The following is a 21,361-nucleotide window of genomic DNA, read 5'->3' as shown; positions in this document are numbered from 1 at the left end:
AACAGGGGAGGAGGGGGAGAACGAGGGGAGTGGATTAGAGGGGATTCTTAAGCGATCTAACAGGGGGGTTGATGGGAAGAAATGGGAGAACCAGGGGAATCTGTGGATAGAGGAAGAGAAGGGGAGAGAGAGAGATAGACTGTCTGACAGGCTGATCCACTAGAGACAAAGGGGAGGCGGGGTACAGGCAACATGGAGCGAGACCGAAGGATGGATGGATTGGCTTGGATTAAAGCAAGATAGCGGGATCAGTGGGAGAGATATAGGTGTTCCCTGCATTAGGGCAAGGGAAAGGGAGAGAGAGACCAAGAGAAAAAAAAGTGGGTAAGTTCCGCATCAAAGGGGTTAGAGAGAGATAGAGGTCTTCCCTGCATGAGAGAGGGGGAGAGTCTGGAGGCCTCTGGGAAGGTAAAGGAGGGGTGTGGAGGGGATGGGGGAGGATGGGCAGGCGTATAAGGATGATGTCATCACTACGGAGAAAGTGCTGCATCACGGGTGCAACACACGTGATGCGGGGCGAGTGAGGCAGGGATGTACAGAGAAAGAGAGAGGGAAAGTGCACTAGTGATCTATTATTCAATCCCGCTTGTTGTTTTGACTGGGAGCCAAAAACAGAGCCCCTCATTATTAATTCAGCCAACCCAAGTGCGGGCATGTGATAAAAGAGACATTGAAGAATGAATGTATGGGGTTTATGCTTCTATGTATATTTAAATGCATTTATGTAATTTCCAGCGTATGACCTTAATGACCAGACAGGTGTGGTGTGTGTATTCAGCCGGTGCGCTGAGATGTACGTTCCAACCCTGAGAACTCAAAAACAGGGAGATTTTCTGAAGACAAGAGGGTTCTGGAAAAATACACAAAATCAATTGAATTGGATTGATTTCTGCATTTTGGTGACTTTTTATGCAAAGTGATTTAATGTAAGTATATTTATTAAAATGTGACCATTCATTAGTCATCCATCCAATTTTAAAATGAATTTAAATCAAATGGTTATCAGTACTAGCGACTACCCTGTCACATGGTTGTCACTTAATGTAATAACAAAATGTAAAAACAAGACAAGGCAATAGCAAGCTCATGTTATTAGGTGTAATAACAGGATGAGATTAAAAAAAAATGTAATTGCAGAAATACAGCAGAATTTCAACCCAGAGAAAACACTTGAATTAAGGCCAAGCAAAATGGAGACTCCCCCTGGAGAGTCAGGGGCAGGTGGCAAGTGTGCTCTGAAACCAGGTGTGTCACATGAGGGAAATATCACAGATGTGGCATTGTTGAGAGCTGTAAATGTCCTCTTTGTTTTCAGCTGCAGTTTGTTCTGTATCTCTGGAATCGAAAAGTTGTCAGGAAGCGAAATAGGGAATGAGTCCATTACATATAAAATTATTTTCTGTTGGAGAATGTGGCAGTTCTGCCTGCCACACGCCACACGAATGGCGTTTTCAGGACCCTTCGGCACAGATACACAAACGATGGGGTAGAAAACTCACCAGTTTATTGTAGAGAGTGTGCTGGGTGGAACAAGCCCGGAGCAGATGTACAACATGTCGTGACAAGAGCTCCTGTCTGATGAGCAACAGGTAATACAGCCACACTGATCCTAGGCCCAATTTCCTAGGCCGAGGACAGGTGTGGCTGCTCAAACATCCCCATCTCCACACCACATACCCGACACCAAACTGAGGCCAGGGTCCCTGGCCAAAGCCTACCCCCACCCCCAACCAAGCAGAGAAAAATAAATGCCTGGACTCTGAAACAGGATTCCCATACCTAAAACTACAGACTCTGACACAGGGTTCCTATATAAAATAATAAAAAAATAAAATAATAAAACACTGGTCTCTGAAACAGGGTACCCATACCTCAAACAAACAGAAATGTCCAACAAAACAGAACAGTTCCCCTCCCACGGCCCATCAGTGACCCTCCCCCAGGGAGTGTGGCTGCTGGAACCACACCATCCCCGAACCCCAGAGACGTTTTGTCAACTTGTTTTTGACATTATTTTTCGTTGTTACCAGCCTACCATGATGCCATTGTCAAATATGAGGAGATAAAAGGAGGAGATAGTGTGTTGCTTTATTGCAAAATACTGGTGTGTGGTCTTTGCGTCATTCACACACACACGCACACCTACACACACACACACACACACACACACACACACACACACACACAAAGAGGAGTAACCTACAATTCAGCCTCGGAGGACACAGTGTTGCCGTGCGGACAAACAGGAAGTAGCAGGGAGGAGATTGTGTGCGTGTGTGTGTGTGTGTGTGTGTGTGTGTGTGTGTGTGTGTGTGTGTATGTGTGTCCATGTGTGTCCATGTGTGTCCGTGTGTATGTGTGTGTGTCCGTGTGTCCCTGTGTGTGTGTATGTGGTTCCCTCTGTGACACCCCACCCTTTTCTGTCTCCTATTCAACTTTTTTCTCCTGGGGTCTAACTGATACAAACACCTACAACCAAACAAAAAAGTTGCACGGCTGGTTTTACAAGCGACCCCCCCCCCCCAACCAGTGTAGACAGGACTGCGTTGTTTTCCTGCTCTCTAGTTTCACCACCAATCCCAAACCGAGGACAACACGACAAGACCCAGCCTGCAGCACCACAAACTGCCTCCGACACTGCCCTCTCTCACACTGCCTCACGTGCAGCGCGTCAGCTGCGTCTCGGGAGAGTGTGTGTGTGTGTGTGTGTGTGTGTGTGTTTTTTCAGCTGTGCTGCCATTCCGCTAAACCCCCCTCTACGGCGAATGGAGTAACAGGTCACAACAACTGTATGTCTTACACAGCTGTGCTAGGTGGTTACCAAAAAAAAAATACACTCCGATTTTGAGTTAATGCCTGTGTGGGAGGAAGAGAAACAGATACAGAGAGAGAGACAGAGAATTTTCAGTCTCTTTCCGTTTCCTGTTCCTTCGAAGTGTCTCGATCAGTTGTTGTTACTGAGGAAAGAGACTATTCATATACTGTATGTGACCTCCCTCCCTCCCTCTCTTCCTTTTGCTCTCTCGCTCTCTCTCCCTCTCTTTTTAAAAACGCTCCCTCCCTCTCTTTTTACAAACTCTCTCCCTGATGGCTATCTTCTCACTATGTTTTGTTTTTTTGATGGTCTTGACCCCACGGACACCTTTTGTGTCCACTGCTTTTTTCCTGCTTCTCCAGCGGGGACTAAAGAGGAACGCTTGGCTTCTCTCTCTCTCTCTCTCTCTCTCACTCTCTCTCTCTCTCTCTCTCTCTCTCTCTCTCGCTCTCTCTCTCTTTCTTCTTTGCTTCACTTCCTCATTTGCCGCTGCGGATGCAAACTCAGCACCCGTGCCCTTCCCCCTTTCTTTCTTCCTTTAACCGTCGGTACACCGCGCCAACTTCTCCCATTACCGACTTCCAGACAGACCCCCACACACGAAAAAAAATCGACATAGTTGGCACGTACACACAGACATACAGTATACCCCATGCTACGCCACCTCCCACTCTCACACATGTGATCACACACACACACACACACACACACACACACACACACACACACACACACACACACACACACACATGTTGTTACCACCCATGTCCTCTTCTTTCAGAAACTCCCCCACACACACGCATTTTGTGTTTTTTTCTTTTGTTTGTGATGTGGGTTTGACCGCTGCTAATCTACCTTATATCCTGTTCTCTGCTCAGTCAGTATCTCTTATCTCTCATTCTCTCAGTCTTCCCTTCTGTCCACACTGACGCAGCAACTGGAAAAACATTTGAACGGCCCACGGATTGACTGGCTGACTGACTCATTTACTGACTGTGACAATTTGGTCTGGCTTTGAAGTTTGACCTGGCGGGGACAAGGGTGGAGAGACGTTTAGGAGAAAAATCCACCAGGAAGTGGGCTGTTTTCATATAGACAGGCTGAGCGGTGGAAGGTCTGGGTCTGGCGGCCCATCCGTTGACATCGGCGAGGAAGGAAATTGAGGAACGAAAGGGAGCAATGAAAGAAATGGCCTTTTCAAGAGGCAACGGCAAAGCACAGTGCGTGCTCTGTTTGAGTCCACGTGACTGTTGAACAAGCGAGTGAGCAGAGAGAGAGCGCGAGTGATGGATAGGCGGGGAGGGGAAGTGATTATTGAATCCCAAAGGTCAGAGAGCCGTCAGTGATATGAGATCCGTGGCGACTGGACTGGGTCAGCCAAGAGTGTCTGGACGGAGCAGCAGTGTCGGTGGCCTCACATGGATGGGCCTTTTCAGGCTCTTAAAAAAGAAAAAAGAAGAAAGGAGTCCAGAGAGAGAGAGAGAGAGAGAGAGTAGAGAGAGAGAGAGAGAGAGAGAGAGAGAGAGAGAGAGAGAGAATCGAGCGGTTTCACAGAGATGGAGATATGGTGTTAGGTCAGGTGGCGGTTACTACAGTGACGGTCCGGTTGGCTAGGTGCTCTTTTTTTTATGATGGATGGAAGTTCTCTCCTATCCTGCCATTCAGGCTGGAACTGGTCTCAGCCTGTCTAACTCCCGTGGTCCAAGTATTCATTTGTTTTTTTTCTGCTGGCTGCAGCAATCCTTCTTCCTTATTTTGTTTCTGTAATTCATATATTTTCCCCATTTCTCCTTTTTTCGGCTCACGCAAAAAGTTCTCATGGCAGTCATTGGGGCTGACGTGCGTGGATGACTCAAGAATGTGTTTTGGGGGGTTTATCGTGTTGCTGGTTACTCGTAGTAGGACTAGTATTTCACAGTAGCAGCTGACACAGAACAGCTTCTTCTGCATTAGTACGTTCCACATCCCAGAAGCACTCCTGTTCTGCTACGTGCACGCACGGTCAACCCTCAACCACCTCAAAGACACCTTACGTGGAATCACTCAATGACTGTTGGCTATTCACTGCGCTTATAGATGCATCGCAAGCTGCATAGACCTAGCTTCCCTCGCTCAGAAGACAGAACTACATTCTATGAACCAGGGATGCGATAGTCGTCTTGAGAAGACTAGCGCCTTTTTTACCCCCCGATGCCAGGTGATCTCTTATCTCCCCCGTCTTACTCAGGCCCCTTAAAAATAGACCCCGTGTTCTTTAGGACCCGTGCAAACACCGGGGCCATCTATGTGTGTCTGTGTGTCTGTGTGTATGTGTGTGTGTGTGTGTGTGTGTGTGTGTGTGTGTGTGTGTGTGTGTGTGTGTGTGTGTGTGTACTGCAATGCTCTTTGCATGGATACACTGGGGCCGCAGAGCTAACAAAATAGCCATCAAGGAAACGAGTGGGAATTGCCACCTGGGAAAATGCAGCCCGTCATCCACCTTCATTTTCTGTAGGTGATGATGGAACTTTGGTGGCGTTTCTTATTTACCCCTCTAAGCGGAGACTGAGGGCACCCTTGTGATGTGTATTTGCTGAGGGTAACCTGTGGCCGATGAAGCAGACATAGAAAGGAAGCAGACTGAAAATCAAAGCAGACTTGGTGTCGAGGCGGGGGAGAGGAGGGTGGAGGGTTGACATATGGAGAGAACAAATTGATCACTCAGAAAATGTTTACTGTCATTTCCTGGATTTGGGAATGTTTCACTATGTGGTAACTTCCTTATATTTGGATATCCCAGCAGTTAAATGAGCACAGGCTGATAGAATAACACACTGTTAATGGATGGTTAAAGTAGAGGTGACACCCATTCCTGTCGTTATCGAGGTGCTGTTGCAAAACATGCCCGGCAACCAACATGGACGACTTTGGCTCAGCTGATTTTTTTTTCTTCTTTGAGTGTGTGTGTTATTGTTTTTGCTCTCCTGGTCTTCTGTTTAGGAACTACATAAACACATACCTTGCTCTGGAAGGCCTAATATGAGAAACACACACACACACAAACACACCGGCAAGCAAGCAATACACTCCTGTGGCGATTAAAGACTCACCAAAACAGCGAGAAGATTTTTTTTCATCATACTCAATTTCTTAGAATATGTTACAAAGAGTAATGATAAAATAGGACGAAAAGCCTTTTAGGTGATTATGGTGAATGTGCTTAGGCAATAAGGTCGTAAAGTATGTTATGACATGAGGCTCAATGACCTGGACATACTGTATATTATCCCCCATTGAGTCTTAAGACAATGGGTACATTTACTATGCAGTAGCTGTTGTCAGCTGTCACAGTAGTGTGTGTGTGTGTGTGTGTGTGTGTGTGCGTGTGCGCGCGCGCGTGTGTGTGTGTGTGTGTGTGTGTGTGTGTGTGTGTGTGTATGTGTGTGCGTGTGTGTGCGTGTGCGTGTGTGTGTGTGTGTGTCAATTGGTCTCTATTGCAACAACGGAGCTATTGTACTCGGCAGTTTAACTGTCAAGATGGCCGACAGACAGTGACGGATGCGTGTTATTGACTGCAACTACACAGAAACCGTTAAGCTGTATCCCATCAAGCCCTGACAGCTCGGAACGCCCCTGCAACTCCAAAAACACCTAGGCGCGCACAGTCATGCACTCACACTAACACGCTAATACACTGCCGAACCCTTCTCTGAAGACAAAATCATTTCTTTGGAAACAAGAAGGTCAGCTACCGCCGATACAGACCCGCTAACTAAGTGTGTGACGTAACCTATTTATCAGAGTGGTTCCTTGAGCCTTACAGGGATTGATTGAGGCTCAGTGCAAGGCAGCCAGACTGACACTCAAGTTTGGGCTTGCAGTACAAGTTTTTTTGTGCTCCTGCACTATACCCTCTGTATATCTGTCCATCTCGCTTTCTCGTGATCACGTTGTTTTTCTTGCGCCCCCACCAATGCTGTTTATTTTTGCCAACCACATCTGCGCGCACTCCAAATGAACCCGTTGCACAGCGGAAGAGACAATATAAAGAGGTTAAAGAACCGTCTCTTATCTGCACGTGCGCTGAACTGAGTGGCCCCATCCTACGTCTGTCATGGTTTCAAGTCTACAGTTCTGTATTAGCTCAGGACCATGTTCTCTGGGAAAGTTGGACAACCGCCATCCACCACCATGTCCCAAGATCAGGGTTTTGGCTCAGCTTGGTCTAAAAGGTTCACTTGCTAACCCACATCGCTTAGGGTCCGGGAGTCTAATGCCATCCACCACCCAGTCCCTCATAGGTTGGAACAAGGGACATGCCATACACACAGCTCAAATTTGCGAGTTTACAAAGTGAGAATCCAAAGGACGTTTGAGTGTATGATGCTTTGGACTGGACCTGAAATGGTAACAGATTAGATACTGATTGCTGACAGGGTTGATGGCCTTGGACATCTCACATGACTTCTGCAATTTCACTGAAAAGAGTTGAGTCGTGCGTCCATCCACTGCCTCTGCACATATCCCAGGAAATGCACTATAAATAGCAGCCTTTTGAGCACACCGAACATGACTCATGGGTACATCCCTGCGTGCCCAGGGACGTTGGGGAAGTTGTTAGCGCTGACGGAGCGGAATGGCCTGGTACCCTCAGACTTGTTGACTCTGCATTGCCGGCGTGAGTGGGTCGGGATTTTTGCCATGGAGTCAGACACAAGCCGCCTTTCCGTCAGGTGCGGTGCCTCGGTAAAAACAGCTTAGGCGCTTACTTCCCATTCTCCTTAGTTTTTCTGTCATATCCCTTTGTCATCTTTTCCCGCACACCAACTGGGCCAAAGGGCACAACGAGGTACGCCCCTGTCCAACCTGTGGGTGTCCTATCCACCCAGCTGGTCGATGGGAGGCTGAGTTCTTCTCGCGCCAGAGAAGGAGTGTAGGAATGCGGAGGCCCTGTGCGTTTTGGTGTGCCGTTATGACGGGGTTATTGCCGATTTGGATGCTCACCTTTGTCCCAATTAAACCTGGAGGGGGAGTGATGTCTGCGAGGGGTGAGAGAGTTCAGTTCAGCACACACTCCCTGTGGTGAGCGATTGTTAGGGAACGATGATGGCGATGATGAGTCACGGGGGGAGGAGGTTCTGGGAGCGTCGCTGTTGTGACCCCTTGATAATGCGTCTCTTGTCGGGAAAAGTTTAGCTGCTTCTTCGCAGCAGCTTGCACCCCCCCCACCCTCATAACCCCCCTCAACCCCCTCTCCTTTTTCTCTGGCTATGCTTTTCCACCCTTCAGCCTTTACTGCCGTCGACACGCTCTGGTCCATCCATAGACATTGGCCTTTCTTTCTTTCTTTCTTTCTTTCTTTCTCTCCCTCCCTCCCTCCCTGCTTGTGCTTGTTTTCAGCAGAGTTGTTGTTTACAGAGGAGCTGAGCAGAAAGGAACAGCACTTGCCTTGAATCAAGGGGCCAGAGCAGCCTTGTGCAAGGTGTTCTGGCTTCCCTCACACTCCGCTTCAAAAAGTGGAACGAAAACAGTGTGAACACCCTGCCCACAGACACACGTGAGCAGGGTGTGTAGGCGTTTAAATGTATCGCATCTGTTTTAGAGTTTTAGAGTTGGAACATGTGATGTCGTCACACATGATGGTAATAGTGATGGTCCCCTATTTGACATTGCATTTTAACATTTAACTGGCTTTCACAGAGAAAGAGAGTACTTGGGGAAATACCACTGTAAAGAAAAAAAAATCAATAATTCACTGTTCCGTCGTCCCTGAAGTAAGGATTTCTGCATTTTTACTGTTTTACTCAATCACATTTCAATGTGTGGTGTCATCTGGCTCTGCTCTCTCTCTCTGCAGCTGCCCAACATGTTTGGAGACCTGAGGTCGACTTTCATCGCTCTCATGATCGGCTCCTATGCCTCCTCTGCCGTCACTTTCCCTGGCATCAAGGTACTTTCTGTCCACCGCTCCCTAACTGTCTGTGTGTGTGTTTATGAAAAAAAAACACTCATTCCCTCTCACATTTACCTCAAACTGGTGATATCCATCAAATCGGACTTCCCCATCTAAAACAATTAGATGCTTAGGCAGTAGGCCTATAATTACTATATCGACTTATCGCACGATATATGGACATGATCTCGGCAATTTTTCTGACCTTTATTAATTGTCTGTTGTGTTTCCATGCGTGTTTGTTTACATAAGAATGTCACCAATATTATAGCCAAAATTATGCCAGAATAACAGCAGGATTTTCCCTACCATTACAAGCAGCGCCTTTTAGGTGTTTTTTTCACAGCACGGGGACCAACGCCGCTACTCCAAGTATCAGTGCAACAAAACCTAAACAGTGTCTCAGCGACAGGAGAATCCTCCGAAATAGCGATCTCCTTCTTATCTTTTGGAGTTCTCACTGTGACCCCGATTATAGCCTCTGGCTGAGTTTCATCTACGCTAGAATCCACAGTTGTCTCTCTGCCGCTGTTACCCCTACAGATGCTGCGTTCAAGTCACGTGGGAATTTACGATCAAAACGATAATCCATAATTGCTCCACTTATATTTGAACTTATGAAAAAATATCTTTGAACAAAAGTGGCAGCTAATTAATGTAATGTAGCCGAAATGTTTTACGTTTTAAAGTTAATAAAACACGTTTTAGAAGGAATTATGTGTCCTAATTCACAAATACATATAATGCAACCAATACAAATGGGAAAAGATCAATAAATACTATGATCTACAAAATTGTATTAAAGTTTGAAAAAATGTACTATATAAGAACATTTTTCAAATGTATTTCTAAATCAACGAATACATAATGTATTACCATTTTATAAATGCATGTAACTGAGCCGAATAAACAGAAAAAAAACTATGAGACACATTTTGCTGTAATTTCTAGTAGCGCTGTCCTCACATCTGCTCTCTGTGTTGGAGTGTCACCGTGGGCGGGGCTCAGGCAGCTCCTCCGCACATATTTTAAGTTCATTGCTATTTGAAAGGGTGTACTTGCATTATTATGCTAAGAAATCTTAAAATGACAATTATATTGTTTATCGCAATTATTTCTGGGACAATATATCATCCAACAAAAGTTGTTATTGTGGCAGGCACATTAGGCAGTCTGTTATAATCCTATTGATTTTGTTTTCCATTGCTGGGCTCCTGTCTGTCTGTCTAGGTGATCTACGACCTGGGGGCCACCTTCATCTCCATTCTGCTCGTGTGGGCCGGCTGCGCCTGCCTCGTCTTCCTGAACTGCTTCTTCAACTGGCCCCTGGAGCCCTTCCCCGGCCCGGAGGACATGGACTTCACGTAAGATTGACACACACACACACACACACACACACACACACACACACACACACACACACACACACACACACACACACACACACACACACACACACAGTGATAGAGCGAGATAGAGAGGAATTTCTTTAGCCGACAGCTATTCTTCAAGCATGTATCCACAAACACACACACACACACAAACACACACACGGTGTACATTGGAGGTGGTAATACCGGTATATTACAGTGTAGGTCCACAGCAGGCCGGAGGACAGGAAAGACAGTCAAACCAGAAGATCAACCCAGCTTTGCTCTTATTCACCTTGAGCCCACTCTTCCCTCTCCTCTATCCCTCTATCCGTTTATCACCCTCCCGCTTTCAGGGTGAAAATCAAGTTCAGCTGGCTGGGCTTTGACCACAAGATCACTGGCAAGCAGTTCTACCGGCAGGTGACCACTGTCGGGCGGCGCCTGAGCGTGGGCAACTCCATGAAACAGCAGCACATGCAGCCGCAGAACACCAAGGACCTGGCCACGCAGGAGGCCAATAAGCTCTGCCTCTCCACCGTGGACCTGGAGGTGAAATGCAAGTCAGCGGAGGAGAGTAAGTACTCAACTCAAGTATGCCCAGACAGATTTTCCCTAATGATTCAGGCTGGAACTCCCACAAACCATCCCTTGTCCTTGTTCACTCATAAGTATTCCAAATGGCAGGCAGTCTTGTCAATGAACTGGCTAGAAGAGGTGCTGCATATGCCAAGAAGTGTTTATGGAAGTTGCAGGGGAAACAAAGACCCTCCGGTTCCACAGTCCTAAAGAGTGGTCATGTCTGGATTCTACTGAAGCCTAGTTTGATGGATAATCAATTACATTAGATGGGATTCAATTTAAGTACTTCAGTCTTACTATCAGACAAGTCCATCTCTTTGATGATCATTAGACATTGTTACAAAATTACCATAATTCCGGGTGGAGTCCCCATCAGTGCAGTAGTGCCAACTTCTCCTCGGAAAGCCTTCATTGTTTGAGCGTTTCACCAAAGTGCTTCTCAGAAAGTAAAAAACAACTGTCAAAGACAACCTCATTGCACTGCTTACTCCCCCTGACCCATATCTGTACGCAGTAATTAGACATGGGCATCCAACCCCCCCAGAAGAAAATAAAATGTATAAATGCCCACTTTTTACCTTTACCCTAATTCCCTTTAAACCTAACCTCAGTGACCGCCAGACCTCCAGGCCTTCCCCCAGCTCCCCCAAATTCTCCCCCCACTCTGGGTCACAGCCCCATAGCGGGGGACCTGGTTGCTCCCTTCTGGGGCTCTTTGGTACCAATCGAACCGTGGAATTGGTTCGGACCGGGCTCATAGAAAGGCTTCCCAGCGGGCGTGGGTCGGGGTCTGGGGGTTGTGGAGGGAGTGTTGTTATGGTTTGAAAGGCTAAGCATCAGTTGTTGCATGTGTGCAACTACGTGTTTGTGTGTATATATGTGTGTGTGTGTGTGTGTGTGTGTGGGTGTGTGTGAGTGTGTGTGTGTGTGTGTGTGTGTGTGTGTGTGTGTTGGGATGTCAATGGTTAGTTCAGTAACAGCTGGACATGTTCCATCTGTCAGAAGGTTTCAAGAGGCCCTTTCTGCATGCATGCCCACCTACACACACACATACACATACACGCAGGCACGCACATTCTTCTTTAATTTGTCCACTAATCATCAAAAATGTGCCTATTTTACATTTTCTTCTCCTCTTTTCATCCTCAAAAGTCCCTTGTTTCAGCTGGTTCATAATTATTTGGCCTTGTTTGAGTGTGAGTTGATGAACCTATCTTGAAAATGTGCTTTTAAGATTCTGTATATCAATACAATTCTTCCTAAATTGGAAAATCCAGTGATTTGACTTGTTTTGACAATGGCTGCCAACTGTGGCGATAAGCACCGTGTATCTTGTGATCCACTCGGCATGCTCACAGTGGACTGGCTTGGCATCTAAACCATGTCCACAGACAGCGTTGTACTGTATGTCAAGGTGGCCGGACACCAGTAAACAAACCTTGCACAAGATTTGAGTTTATTCTTGAGAAAGAGTAATAAGAGATTCCCCTTTAATCAAGGCTGAGAATAGCCACTGGAATGGCTAATAGGGCTCGTCTAATAGGGCCCCGCTCTATCGGGCGGACTGACCGTTAAAAGGTTTGCCCAGGGCTTAGCGCATGGTCAGTTAGGTCCATTTGCCATTTATATCCTCTAGTAAGATTAATGATCAACCCTTTTCCCCATCTCTGCCTTTCTTTGAATCCCAAGACCCTCTGGCCTTTAACACGGGTTGAGCCATGTTACCATGCCACCTAAGGGGGCTAGGGAAAATGTTTAGGCCATAACCTTGATTGCTTCTAGAGTACACCTTGACAGCTGGTCCTTGATGAACCTGTGGTTTTTGATTTGAACGTTCAAAGTTAAGAGCTTTGTAAGTACTGACACTTGGTCCCACTGCCTTCTGACAAACTGTTATTTTCCTTTTCTCCTTCCTCTCTCTCTCTCTCTCTCTCCCTCCAGCTCAGTCCTTCATGAAGAGCGTGTTCAGCCCCATCTTCATGCTGAGCCTCATCACCATGTGTGTGACCCAGCTTCGCCTCATCTTCTACATGGGAGCCATGAACACCATCCTCGAGTCCTTGACCGAAGGCGACCTCAGCACAGGTGTGTACTGTATGTGTGTGTGTGTGTGTGTGCACCAGAGTTTCTGTTACGAAAAATTGGTGCCGGTCCACGTGTTCTGGAAGATGTCAACGTCCTGGCCAAATGGTAGAGATTCAGGTCAAATATTATCTGTGTTTATTGAGCTTGAATACAACTGATAGGCAGGCTATATAGAGAATGAAATCATGAAGACATGTAGATTCATGATATTTTTTTTATTGAATATTCAAAATGAAATAAGTCAGTTAACAAGTATAACGGATATTATGATTTAAAATCAAATAATTTCCCTTCGTGAACAATAAGTAACAAGTGCAGATGCTGTAATTCCAATTTCACTTTGATAATGTCTTTGATAAAAACGAATACAAAAGGAAATATGGTAAGTAGGTCTAAATAAATAATAAAATTTGTGTCGTTGTCCATCGTCAACATATTTTACACAATGAATATTATGTTCTGCTTTGGGTCGGAACTTAAATCTACAAAAAAAATGCCAAACTATGGATGTATGTGTCCCTGTTGTCATGGTTATTGTTTTATCCTCCAGCACTAATTCAAATTGTGCTCAGAGGGAATTATTTTCACCGAACATTATGAGATTTAAATATGTCGGACTTCAACATATTTTCCCTGTCAAAAACCTGCAATTAACGGATAACGGTGTGTGTGTGTATGTATGTGTGTGTGTTTACACTGTTGACACTTTGGTGTTGACACATGGGCCTACGCGATTATGGGGTGTGAATCTGCACCCTGATTTAAACGTGGGGACTGCTCTTTGCTCTCCACTGTGGTTCCGGGTAGCTGTGCTCTTAACTTTCTCGGTGCCCTCGGCTTTTCTCTGTCTCTCTCTGCTTAGTCAGGCTGCGCTATGGCCTGTGGTAAACTGCCCCTCTGCTCTGTCCCTTCTCCATATCTCTCTCTCTCTCTCTCTCTATCTCTCTCTCTATCTCTCTCTCTCTATCTCTCTCTCTCTCTTCCTGTCACGCTGGCTTCCTGCTGCTGTTGCAGTAAAGAGGATGGAAGTGGGTAAGAGGCCTCTAAACTAAACTACCCCCCTCCAACCCCACACCTCCATCTCTCTTAGCTGTCAGTGCCCCATTTCCAGTCCAGTCTTGTGTGAGCATGGTCACCCCAGCGACGAACCGGATGCGCCGTCCTGTTCCTGTCCGTTGCGTGTTTCTTTCTTTCCCGCTTGTTTCCCCATTTTCTTCCACCGAACTGAAATCCTACGACGTTATTAGTCCATTTCTTTCTGTGCTAATCTCCATCTGTCTCTTTTCCCCCTCCCCTCTCCCCCCGCGTCGCCCAGTGAGCGTGTATACGTCCATCTTTGGCGTGCTCCAGCTCCTGTGTCTGGTCACCTCTCCCGTTATTGGCTACATCATGGACTGGAGACTCAAAGACTGTGAGGACGAGAGCGACGCCAAGGCCAAGAGGTAAGCCATCACACACACGCACACACACACACACACACAAACACACAGATGTATAGGCCTCGTCAGCCAGACACTCATCATCAAAATGTCATCATCATGTGTCTTCTCTTGTTCTCCTCACAGGGAGCCTGGTCAGACTCGCCGTCCCGACAAGCAGATTCAGAAGATCACCAACGCCGCCAGAGCTTTTGTCTTCACCAATCTTCTCCTGGTCGGCTTCGGGGTCACCTGCATTGTCCCCAACCTTCCCCTGCAGGTAGGCACGCAGATGAATGAATGAATGGATGGGTGGATGAATAATCTGATGACTGAACGATAAGACGTAAGACATTTATTTTAGTTTGAAAATAAATCCTAAACAAAACTACCGCGAGTTGACAAGGATGTGCCAGTGGCAGGTATTGTTTTAAACGTTTTCATGGAGGCACATTTTACCTCCATGTGTCCTAGCGTTGCGTTGAACTCTAAAGTGCCTTCCTCGTGGGAGGCAGCTATGTAGAGAGCGAGAGAGAGTGAGAGAAAGAGAGAAAGAGAGAGGCTCACATGGCAATGCAGCAGATGCATTTTCAAAATGCCTCTGTGCCACCTGGCGGTCATTGTATGAATTGCACCCGTTATTCATTCATCTGGGCCATTGATGTTTTTTCATAAAAGAAAAAATAATGATAAACAATATGTATATTTCTGACCATCTTATTTTCACCCCCTCTGCCAGATTTTGTCGTTTATTTTGCACACCATCGTCAGAGGCTTCATCCACTCTGCGGTTGGAGGCCTTTATGCTGCTGTGTAAGTGTCCAAGATGAAAAAATAACTTAATAATACTGACTGAAAAATACTAATAGCCATAGTAAAGCAGTACTATATTATATATATGATTGACCATTAGTCCTGTTTGTTGTTTGTCCCCCATAGGTACCCATCCTCTCAGTTCGGCAGCCTGACTGGAATGCAGTCACTGATCAGTGCTCTGTTCGCCCTCCTCCAGCAGCCGCTCTTCATGGCCATGGTGGGACCCCTGGAAGGAGACCCCCTATGGGTACGGTAAAACCTTAACCTACACCTCCCCGATCGCCATTATTTGACAAGCACAATAGAAGGATAGATAGATTGGCAAAAAGACATATGTACCATATTGACCCGAATATAAGATTGTTTTTTTTTCCCTGGAAATATGTCTGAAAAAGTGGGATTGTTTTATATTCCGGGTCAAGACTTTTAAATGTCCGCATTACATTCATCACTCTTCGCACATACGTATCCTACTGCGTATTCTCCGTACGACCGCATGCTGCGTCTTTTTTTTTAAATAAAATTGTTTTCTTCATAAAAACAAGATTTTGTCTTCAAAAAGAAAATCGGGCGGTCGCCTTATAATCAGGGTCGTCTTATATTCGGGTCAATATAAAGAAATCTCTAAATCCACGTTTGGATCTCGACCTCACCATCACACCCTTCCTGTCCCCTGTCCCTTCAGGTGAACGTGGGCCTGCTGGGCCTGAGCATGCTGGGATTCTGCCTCCCTCTCTACCTCCTCTGCCACAGCCGCCACCTCACCCGCCTGAGGGAGGAGCGCGACGAGGACCCCAAGGTCTACGTCCAGATCAACAATGGCAACGGCAAGCCCGAGGCCTTCGTCTAGACGCAGTGTCGAACGGATTCAGGGGAGGAAAACATTTCAAATAAATAAAAAGAAGAGGCCATGCCAAAAGACAGAGAGAGTGAGGAGGAGTAATATAATAGAAGATGAGAAGGGAGAGGGCCTCACTTAATACGTTTGCGTCCTCTCTCGCCTTCCCCTCCCTCCTTGACGTCGCTCTCCACTTGGACGATTCTCTCTCCCTCGCTCTCGCTCTCTTTCTCTCTCTCTCTCTCTCCACTACATTCCCCTCCTCCCCGAACAACGTCTCACGTCTCACATACACAGACACATACGCATCTGCGACGTTGCGACACGTCGGGCCACACACAATTCTGCACACGGGTGATTTGCTCACTGACACACACTGACTGTACACTGTGACACTGTGACACATGCCTGTCTTTTCCAGAGGCGATAAAGTCGAAGCCGTCCTCATAAAACCCCTGGGAGCAGACAAAGCAAGAAAGAAAGACAAAGCCTCTCGGCACCGAGAAGGAGGCACGGCAGAGGTGTCGCTACGTATCGATCTATTCTTTTTTTTGTTTTATTTTCTTGTTTGTCAACAATGGTGTCAGTGCTTGAAGTGGGCCGGTACTCACTGACCATATATGGACACGGACGGGGGCTCTCTTTAGATTGTGCGCGACATTGTTTGCGCTTTCTATCTGCACCTTTTTGGTGGAAACAGCTGGTTTCACTATTCCCCCCAGTTCTACTCCATCGTTGGTAAGGTCTGCTGCCCACACTCTGGTTCTGGTGGATAAGAAACCCGCAAGTTCGCATCAGGTCGAGAAGCAGCACAAAACGATGCTGCGTTCCATGGGAACTCGGAAATATGCCATTCCAGTCGTGTTAACGTAACATCAGATCTACAGAGTAGTTCAAAACGACGGTAGACGTGTTTAAAAATCTATACACAGGGAATATTTTTCACCGCCACTCATTACCACCATGTTGCCGTGACGTCAGGTCTTTTATCTTGGTAAACTTAGGTACGAGCGGTCGGCTCTGAAATTTCCAAAATAAATGTCCGTTCCTTTACACTTTTCCAAGTACGAGGTTGGATTTTTCAGAGATCCAACTTCAATGGAACACAGCATTAGCTGTTCTACTCAAGCGAAAGGACACTTCATTTTAAACATTTCTTTATTATAAAGCAGATTGATAACATGTGACTAAGGGGAGTACCGGCACCTATTTTTCTCCACTTCAAGCATTGGTCACCGGCCAACCAACCGTGGCCATCCTGCGAACTGTAACAAAACAGAAAACAAGTATGAAAGTTTGTGATGGGCCGCGCCTGCGCCTCCTCCTAGTGGCAGCACCTGGGCATTACGGCTCGGTAGATTTTTGGACCGAGCGTGATACAGTACTATGCGGCTGCCGGTCGCAGCAAAAATAAACCACTGAACATAACGCCAACCAATGTCAACTGATCACCACTAGTACACAAAATTACACAAAATACACAAAAAAATGAAAATGTTTCGCCTTCTGACGGATCTTAGATCATGTGGTGTTTCGTTTGACACTGCAGCTGGGGCAGTGGAATAATCTGATTGCTAATCCGATCGCTCTGTTAATGTCTCGGAATGTCGCCGAATTGGATAGCTTCGATTATTTATTCACCGCTCCTTCCCACGCCCGCCGGTTAAAATTCCGCCACCGTACAATTCAGCCCCCTAATGTCGAGAAGTGTTGTGAGTTTGCGACGTCGCTAGTATAACTGGTATTGATGGTGATCCAGACAGAAACACACATCATCTGTGTTTACGTATGTGTTCGTCTGCTTTTTAAAACACCAGCAATAGAGGGCCACGGTAAGCTCTACCCGACCTCCTGCGTCCAGTATCCGCCATCTTAAGTATGTGTATCCATCACATCAATCCAGACAGGAACGCTCACTTTGGACATTTTGTGGTATTTCCGGGTCCTCGTAATTCTATTGAATCCTATTATGAAGTTGTGTCATTTTTTTTCCGTTTTTTATATTACATATTTACTTGCAATATGATTACAGAGATTATAGTAAAAAGAAATATCTTTGCTCTTCATATTTTCTTCTGATGACGCTGGTGCGGAAGAGTAAATTGTGTGTTTAGTATTGAGGAGAAAGTAGTAATTGTGGTGAGCAGGGCCACAATGCGATCTGCCCGCAGTGTGTTTTTAACCTGCTTCAGAGAGACACACACACACAAACACGCACACACACACGCACACACACACACACACACATACACACACACACACATACGTACATACATACACACACACACACACACACAGACACACACGGATTCAAAGTCTTGGTTTTCGCTGTAGCAATAAGCGCCTCCGTGAGATGTTTGGCGGCTTGAGAGCGTGTGAATTCAATACACTGTATCTTGAAATCAATGGTGCTAGTTGAATTGTTAGAATGAGGAATTGACATTTCACTCATTTCGACTCAATTACATAGACGTTTTTTTTTTGGTTTCTTTGTTTTTATATTCCAAAGAACCCATCAGGTTTTCCATAGCTCGCTTACATTTTTTTTGTTGCTGTGAATCCTCAAGTTAGTTGAGTATTGGTGTAAAACGAGTACACAGCATTTTTAGACAATGGTCTGGTTTTTGTTTCGGACAAAGGTAACTAAAGATCACTCACTCAGCGGCTCTGGGAAACTTGAATACTTATAACAAAGGGAGATGCTTGAAGATAGCAGGAGGAGATAAAAAAAGGACCTGGAAAGTGGGGCGGGGGGTCAAACTCAACATGTTGCTCAGATTTTTATTTCTTTGGACATTTTGACATTTTCATTTTCTGCCCTGTCACTAACTCCAAAGAACGCCACAACCTCACAGAGTGCCTCCTCTTCTATGTGCGGGGAGATGAGGGTGAGGATGGGAGGAGTGGATCCAAGCAGGAAAATAGAGCCACAGATACAGCCATCCATCCCAGCCCTCTCTCTCTCTCTCTCTCTCTCTCTCTCTCTCTCTCTCCATCTTTATCTCTCATCGTCTCCGCAAAAACGCCTTGAAACGTTTACTTAAACATTTTGCTTTTGGACTGCTTGACTAGAAACCCCCACCACCACCAATAGATGGACTCACACTTACACTTACCCTCACTCACCCAATGGTGACGCGCCCTGAGAGACAAGCCTCCTCCACCTCCATCTTTCAAATGCTTCTCATGAACGACAAAGCGGGCAAACGGATGGCACATGACGCACCTTAAGACGTTGGGAAAATTGGAACTCAGCGCTATATATTTCTGACCCGGCCCTCCTCCTCCGCTCTAGACACACACACACACACACACACATTGCACACCTCATAGTGCAACGGCTGCTCTTTGTATGTGCATGACGCATAGAATGTAACCCCCAACAGCTTCAGATGTAGGAAAAAGTTAAAAGTTCCCAATGTAGGACATAAAAAAAAACACATTTATTTTTATATCCACTGGTCCACATTGTCTACATAGCGCCTCTTTTGAAAATGCATGGACAAGAGTGATGGAGTCTCGTCTCTCAGTCAGCAAAGTTACTTTACTCAAGACCCTACTCAAGCACCCTCATACTTAAAAAGCATATTCGTTCTTACCTAGTAAAACCGCATGCGTTTCCTCATCTCTAAGGAAACAAGAGTAGCATGCTTCTGTCGTGTCCTGTAAAAAAATAAATAAAAAAAAAAAAGGCCGAAGATGAAAAAGTGGCTTGACACTCTGTTGAAACTAGAGATATCCAGCGCTATGAATGTGGGGGGGTGGTCGGGGCACTTGGCAACTCGCATCACGCGTTTCACCCCCACCCCCCCGGTTTGATCGAGTCAAAAGATTGTACGTCGCCAAGTCGGAATGTGATCGACACACAAACCGGTGAGCGGGCGACGTGGAAAGAGTGAGGAGTACTACCAGGCGACATATCCTTCCTTCTATCAGCACTTTCTTAAGACTGCCATACCTTAAATTTCATCGTGTTCGTCATGATTAGTTCGCCGCCGTCCATGATTTTTGCTGCGTGATGACACCCACCTGCGTCTGTCCCCCCACCTCCACCAAGACAACCAACATGAGTTTCCCGGACTGAGTGATTCATTGATTGACTATTGTTTGTGTTGCGAAGATGGATGCCCATTGTCCAGTTATGGATTTGGGTTGGGGTTTCATTACCGTGGCTGACAATGGAATATTGGGTATTTTCAGGGGATCCGCCCCCGAATGCCTTTTGTTGTATCCCGTCATGAAGCATGAAACCCCCTCTCCCGACTTTCAGATGACTTCTGCCCGTTTTCATTTGAGCGATCTCCTGTCGAATCTCGGACGTGTATTTTCAGTTCCTTATATACTGTATGTATGTATGTATGTTTGATTTTTCTCTCGTGTGATTTTACATTTTAGCCATCGTCTTTGATATTTTTTTTTTGAGTCATGTTTTGAATTGTTTCCACTGAAAGATAAAAAAAACAACAAAAAAAAACACAACAGATCGTTATATGAAGAAAAATAAACTGAATAATTTGTACGGATGTGTGTTGTTTTTGTTTGTCTTTTTCCTTATAATATGAAACTGAAATTTGTATTGAACTTGTTCTATGTACTGACAATATCTGAGCCTTTGTTTACGCACCACCAGGGGTCATACTTTCATTGTACATTTAAGAATAGTATAACAATAGTGCAGATACTGAACATGCAAACAGACACCTGGACAACATAGTTTAAGGTTACATAAAGACAGGTTAAACGGGATTTGACACTTCTTTCCGCACTGGTTAGTCCACTTTTCAATCCCCATGCAAAGCCAACAACTTAAACTGGTCTAATTCCCACTCTACATGAGGTTTTCGAACGTCTTTGTCACTGAACCCTATTGTTTTTGCCCAGATTTTTATTATCATTATTAATAAATTATAATTATTAATTTCTCTGCATTTTTCATTTGCAAAAGTGTCTGGAACATGACAATCGCCGAACCCACGGTCATGGCTGAGGTCTCGTTGGAACCGGGGCATTTCAGACATCTTGTGGTGCAACTTTTATCCACATTGATCTTCATTTGTAGCAGGAATTAATGAAAAACTGTTGCAAATTTATTGGAAGGCTTAGTCTCTGGGTGCTTATTCGCATTCAGAGAGTTGGCTGTATTGTGCTATATACTGTGCTATACCACAACCACAGTACGCACAGACATGGTTAAGGTCTCGTAAGAACCGGGACAAAGACGGTCTTGTATCCGGTAACATGGACAATTACAAAGCGGCGTCGTATAAACTGCAGAGTGCGCTCAAGGATGCTAAACGGACGTACAGGGACACAGTGGAGCTACAGACGGAGCAACAAGACACCAGACACTTGTGGCAGGGGATGCGGACTATTACTAACTACAAGAGCAGCCCCTCCCCAGCCAACAAATGGAACTTATTTTATGCGCAGTTTGAGTCTGGCAACAACACCGCTAGCTTGCCGACTAATTTGAGTTACACCGCTGGGGATGAGCGCGCGCTCTCA

General features: G+C 45.8%; 1 protein-coding gene across 1 annotated transcript in view; it reads left to right on the top strand.

Moving 5' to 3' along the window:
• The window catches only part of LOC307234999 (large neutral amino acids transporter small subunit 4-like), a 29,261-nt gene extending 8,900 nt beyond the window's left edge, over positions 1-20,361 (top strand). The window contains exons 6-14 of the mRNA XM_080006928.1: positions 8,652-8,744; positions 9,978-10,111; positions 10,474-10,694; positions 12,641-12,784; positions 14,100-14,226; positions 14,350-14,482; positions 14,942-15,015; positions 15,142-15,265; positions 15,704-20,361. Coding sequence (XP_079863054.1) covers positions 8,652-8,744; positions 9,978-10,111; positions 10,474-10,694; positions 12,641-12,784; positions 14,100-14,226; positions 14,350-14,482; positions 14,942-15,015; positions 15,142-15,265; positions 15,704-15,868 — 1,215 coding nt within the window. The 3' untranslated portion in view covers positions 15,869-20,361. The remainder of the gene's footprint in view (positions 1-8,651; positions 8,745-9,977; positions 10,112-10,473; positions 10,695-12,640; positions 12,785-14,099; positions 14,227-14,349; positions 14,483-14,941; positions 15,016-15,141; positions 15,266-15,703) is intronic.
• Positions 20,362-21,361: the final 1,000 nt, after the last annotated feature.

This window comes from Zeus faber (assembly GCF_960531495.2).
Source record: "Zeus faber genome assembly, chromosome: 9".
NCBI lineage: Eukaryota > Metazoa > Chordata > Actinopteri > Zeiformes > Zeidae > Zeus > Zeus faber.
Note: the sequence above shows the minus strand (reverse complement) of the source record. Positions and strands in the feature narration are given on the sequence as shown.